Raw genomic sequence first — 5,403 nt, 5'->3', positions numbered from 1 at the left:
AGTCTAAGCTATGGGTTCTAATTCAGGTTTACGAAAGCTCTGAATTGGGGGATAGTGTTCACTGTTCCAGCCATAAATTGGTACCTGTTTTGCACTTGCTCTTTTCCTTGGTGTGTAAATTTCATTTGGAAGCTTGGTAGAGAGGAGTTGTGATTGGCAGGGATTTTTAGGTCTCTGCTTTAATAATACAACCCCCCCCCCCCCAAAAAAAAAAAAAAAACACAAAAAACAACAACAAACTACCAAAACTTGACATAACCCACTGGCTACATCACAGAGGCAGAACAAAGTGTTATCATTGAAGCAAAGCCATCAACTATGGGACCCCAGGAAAGCATACTTTTGACTTGATGGTGAAATAGGAATTTTTAGGGGTGAAAAAGGCAGGTTTAGAGAATTTTTACAATTAAGGGGGTCCATGGAAAAACACAGAGCTACAAAGGTTACATTTCCATAAGACAAGGGAATTTGAAGAGGCAGCAGTTACATTTCCATAAGACAAGGAAGCAGGAAGCCAGCAGAAGTTTCAGTTCCATAAGACAAGGAAATTGGGAGAGGCAACAGTTATATTTCCTTAAGATAAGGGAACTGGGAGTAGCCAAAGGTCTACAGTATATTTACAAAATAAAGAAGGAGAGCCTCATATGTCCCATGTGAGGTTTGACCTTTGAACTAAGGAGTTGCTATAGTGACCAAATCGAAGGGGAATAGTGATCAATCAGAGGGGATATCAAGGCACCAGGATCTGCAGCCTTTATAAACCGTGGAAAAAGGAACTTGGTGGGACTCTTCCCCCTCCCCATGTGGGAGTCTGTACTTGTTCTTCAATAAATTTCCGCCTTGGCTATACCATCTTCCGTCTGTGGATTCATTTTTCTACTCCGGTGGACAAAGAATCCGGGGAAGCCATTCTTCCCAGGGGAACACCACGTATTCCAGTCCAAAAATCCCCTATCAGTGGCATTATGGAATGTATGTGTTTTTAGGTCTCTTTTCCAACACTGGTCCAAGAAATGGCCTTGGAATATAAAGAACATTGAGAGCTAAGCAATGCCTGTGATAGGACAGGGTTAGACTGTGACATCACCCTTTGAAAAGAGACTGATACACAACCTGGGTAAGCAGGGCCAGCAACTCTGGCTGTATCTGCAGTAGGAAAACAATGCTTCTTATTATCTACTAGGGGCCCGGTGCACGAAATTCGTGCACTGGGGGTCGGTGGTCCCTCTCACATACTGGGAGTCCTCAGGGGATGTCCTACTGACGGCTTAGGCCCGCACCCCACGGGGAGCGGGCCTAAGCCACAGTCTGGCCTCCCTTTGTGGGAGGCAACCGGGCTGATCAGGGGAAGACACCAGCCCCATCACCCCGCTGCTGCAGCCACTGTCAGTCACTGCAGTCACCAAGGTGTTTTCATCAACACGGACTCCAGTCCCTTCACCAAGAAAAAATGACAACTTTCTTTAGGCATTTTCAATATGTGTCTTTCATAGGATATGCATTTCTTTATTTTTTATCCTCACTGAGGATATGTTTCCATTGACTTTTAGAGAATGTGGAAGAGAAGGGGAAAGACAGAGAGAAACATCAAAGTGAGAGGAACACTTTCATTGGTTGCCTCCTGCATAAGCCCTGATCTGGGCCCCAGCCAGGGAGGAGCCTGCAACCTAGGTACATGCCCTTGATCAGAATCGAACCCAGACCCTGCTGACGGCAGGCTGAGGCATTATCCACTGAGTCAAACCGGCTAGGGCAGGATATGACATTTCTTAGCCCTCCAGCAGCGGACCTTTATTTTTTTTCTCCAGAAGTGTGGTGGAAAAACCCTAGATCAGCTTTTTGGATTCTTATTACCCAAGTTACTAAGAACATTACCAGTGGCATACAGGAAGCTTAGCCAATGAGCAGTCAGAAAAGGTGTTCCCTCTATAGTTCACACCAATCGCGGGCTGGGCCCTGCCCAGGCCTAAAGCCTCTGGCCGAAGCTTTAGGCCTGGGAAGGCCCCTCCAGCTCCCTCTGATCACCGGCTCCGCCCCTGCCCAGGTCTGCCCAGACCGAAAGCCTCTTGGGCAGGAACGGACCCCCAGCTCCCTACGATCAATCGCAGGGGGTCCCCTCCTGCCCAGGCCGAAAGCAGACCCCCAGCTCCCTGCCCAGGCGATCGATCACAGGGGGTCCGCTGGTACACCAGGCTGAAGAAACCCCCAGCTCCCTGCTATCGATTGCAGGGGGTCTGCTCCCTGTCATCAATCGCAAGGGGTCTGCTCGTGCACCAGGCCAAAAGCCTCCGCCAGAGGTTTTTGGCCTGGTGCCAGAGCGGACCCCAGCTCCCTGCCACCCGTTGCAGGAGGTCTGCTCATGGCGCCTATGTATGCAAATTAACCGCCATCTTGGTTGGGTTTATTTGCATACTCGCTCTGATTAGCTGGTGGGCATGGCTTGGCTGATGGGCGTGGCTGGTGAGCGTGGCTTGTGTTGCGGAGTGATGGTTAATTTGGATATTACTCCTTTATTAGAGAGGATGTAGAAATAGACACCCACCGGCACGAATTTATTAATGCCTTTATTAGTCATAATCCTTAAAGCCTATTAAATTCAAATAACTTCCCAGGTACCTATTAGAGAATGTGATAAACCACCTACAAAGTTTTGTACACCATAACAAGTTTAGACATAGCCTTTCAAAAAAAAAAAAAAATCAGGGTCACAACCAGTAACACTCTACATTTATACTCTAAACACCAGGACTCCATTACTCTACTTATTCTTATGAATATATTTGCATGTGATGTGATCCTATTCATTTAAAATGGGCATCACTCTCTCCTTATTGTGGGTTTTGAGTATGTAATCCATTTACTTCTCCCCTCTGCAAGGATAAATGGCAGTGGATCTCACACAGATGCTACTGAGCAGAATCACCTTCAGCAGGTGGGAGATAAACAAGAGCTGCTTTTCATCTCCCAGCCATTGATTTTCTGAAAGGCAAACCACACAGCTGCTTTGAAGTCCAGGAGAGAGCAGCAAGGGAGCAGGGAGATAAAACTGAAGGAAAGAGTGGATTGGAAATAAAGTTAATCTCTGTCATCTAAGTGTAGATGGCTATTGGCAAAGCTGAAACTGCCAGATTCTATCAAAAGAGAATTTAGATGATTGTTAAAAGAGGGTGTTCTTTTTTTCTGTTCTCATTTTTGAAAAATAAATCTTTATTGCTGAAAGTATTACATATGTTCCCCCCGCCCCATTGCTCTCCCTCTCCCCCAAGCCTTCACCACCCACTGACTCTGGAGCCCTGTCCCCTAAGACGCAAACCCAGGCATATGCCCTTGACCGGAATCCAACCTGGGACTCTTCAATCCGCAGGCCGATGGGTTCTCTCTCCTCTTTCTGAAACATTTATTGTATTGTTTTTCTCAAGGTGGTCTTTTGACAATTTACTCTCTTTTTTTGCTATTATTTTTATTGCAAGTGATAATAAATGGGACTGAAACCCTCCCGCCAGGGACACAGAAGAAAGTCAAGGCTGGGAATTCCCCTCTTTTGTCTACACAATATTTCTCTTGTCTGAGAATAGATGGGGTGAGGCCGGGCTGATGAAAGAAGAGAAGCACAGAATAGTGGGAAGGGTGGGGTCAGGAGACCTGGATTTTGGTCCTAGGTCTGTCCTACTCATGCTGGCTTGGTGCAGTCCTCTATCCTTTCTGAATCAACAGAGCGCCCCCCCCGCCCCCCCCCCGCCCGCCATGACTCTGGAGCCCTGTCCCCTAAGACTCACTGGCTTCAGAGGATGGCGCATGTCCAGCTATCTTCTCTCTCCTTGGAGCCCTATGTCCCAGGAGCCCACTGGAGACCCATCCCACTTCTTCAAGCACGGGTAACTCAACCAGGCTGCAGCCTCTTGTGCCAGCCGCTGCCAGCCGTCTCCGCCTGCTCCACCTGCAACGTTTCCTGTAGGGTCAGCTGGGTCCAGAATCACAGGCCTGGGTTGCTCGAGCTGTCTCATCAGATATCGACCAATAACAGGATTTTCAGAGTCGTAATACTTAGTCCAGTAGACACGAAGCTGCCGGTAGTCCAGGACTAATCCCAAGACGGTCCGAAATCCCTCGGTGGTGCTGAAGTAGGTCTCCTTGCACCCACGCTCCCAGGCGTAGACGGTCAGCAGCTCCAGGGCGTACTGCGGCGGCAGCGGCTTCCCCAGGCGCTCCTTGCTCAGCTGGTACCAGTGCTTGACCAGGCGGATGAGGCTCTTGAGCTTGGTGGGCCGCTGCCGCAGGAAGGCTCGCTGCAGCTCCGTGAAGCAGGGCGAGAACTCGCCCTCCTTCCCCAGGCGTGTGCACTCGTTGATGAGCTTGACGTAGATTTGGGGATCAGGTCTGTAGCCTTCGTGGATGTGCGGCTCAGGACCTGCTGGCCACAGACCCAGGACGTCAAAGGCGGGCAGCACATCAAACTCCACCTTGTCATCCAGCTCGGGGGACCGGAACACGAAGCTAAGCGCGCGGGGCTTCTCCCATCGAGACTCCTGGATCTCAAACTGCACCCCAGTCTCTCTTTGAAAGGCGTTCAGCTGTCGCCTGATTTCCCCGATGAACTCCCCTCGGCGATCCAACTGCTCCTGGAAACTGGTGAGCTCGCTGAGGAAGACCACGAGGTCGGCGTCAGAGCGGCCTCTGAGGGCCGTGCCTTTGCCCGAGGAGCCGCCCTTCACAACTTTGGACACCCGGACACGGTGCGGGGCGCCTTGGAAACACCTCTCCTTGAGGAAACTGCAGATCTCATTGACGGCCTTTTTGACCCTCCTGCGGAAAGGCGTGTCTGGCAGGAGGTGGTCTTCGATGAACTTGTCCAGATCCCTGGCCGGGGTTCGGCTGAGCTCCATCGTGACGCTTGACGCTTTGCGCAGGGACAGGAGAACGGCTGGCCGCAGAGGTGGCTGCAGGAAGTGTTAGCCTCTCTTATATTCTGCTGCCCGAGTCTGCACTGCTTTCGGTTTCGTTTCCTGGGAAGGGAGGAGCTGTGTCTTTGGTTTTGCTTCTTGGCAGATCAAACAATCCTGGGATCTCCCACCCTGCTCCTCCCCTTGCTGAAATGCACTCTCTGCCTTTACAATCAGCCCTTTCTTCAGACTGTACTCTGAAAATGCTGCTCTTTAACCCCTATTAGTGCCAGGAGCAAACATAATTCAAATCTGATTTTTGGTTTCCTTCTTCCTGGTTTTTATTGTTGCTGCTGACACAATTGTCTCCTATGATCTTTATAGTCTCCTATGATTTTTTTTTTAAAAATTTTTAGTTACAGTTGACATTCAATATTATTTTATACTAGAGGCCCAGTGCACTGAGGGCAGGGGGGGCGGTTTCCCTCAGCCCGGCCTCTGGCAGTGGGTGACCCCTAGGGGA

The 5,403-nt window shown here is 49.8% G+C and overlaps 1 protein-coding gene across 1 annotated transcript; it reads right to left on the bottom strand.

The window, feature by feature from the left end:
• Positions 1 to 2,600: 2,600 nt before the first annotated feature.
• LOC307104387 (2'-5'-oligoadenylate synthase 1-like) lies at positions 2,601 to 5,135 on the bottom strand. The gene has a single exon (XM_079779321.1). The coding sequence runs from the start codon at positions 4,881 to 4,883 to the stop codon at positions 3,804 to 3,806; it is 1,080 nt and encodes a 359-aa protein (XP_079635447.1). The 5' UTR covers positions 4,884 to 5,135; the 3' UTR covers positions 2,601 to 3,803.
• Between the last annotated feature and the right edge of the window lie 268 nt (positions 5,136 to 5,403).

Source organism: Cnephaeus nilssonii (genome assembly GCF_951640355.1).
Source record: "Cnephaeus nilssonii genome assembly, chromosome: 1".
NCBI classification, from domain to species: Eukaryota; Metazoa; Chordata; class Mammalia; order Chiroptera; family Vespertilionidae; genus Cnephaeus; species Cnephaeus nilssonii.
The sequence above is the reverse complement of the archived record's forward strand: the minus strand, read 5'-3'. Positions and strand labels throughout refer to the sequence as shown.

Bases quoted from the DNA above. Each gene is read 5' to 3' on its own strand.
- LOC307104387 (XM_079779321.1), bottom strand. From the start codon at position 4,883: ATGGAGCTCAGCCGAACCCCGGCCAGGGATCTGGACAAGTTCATCGAA.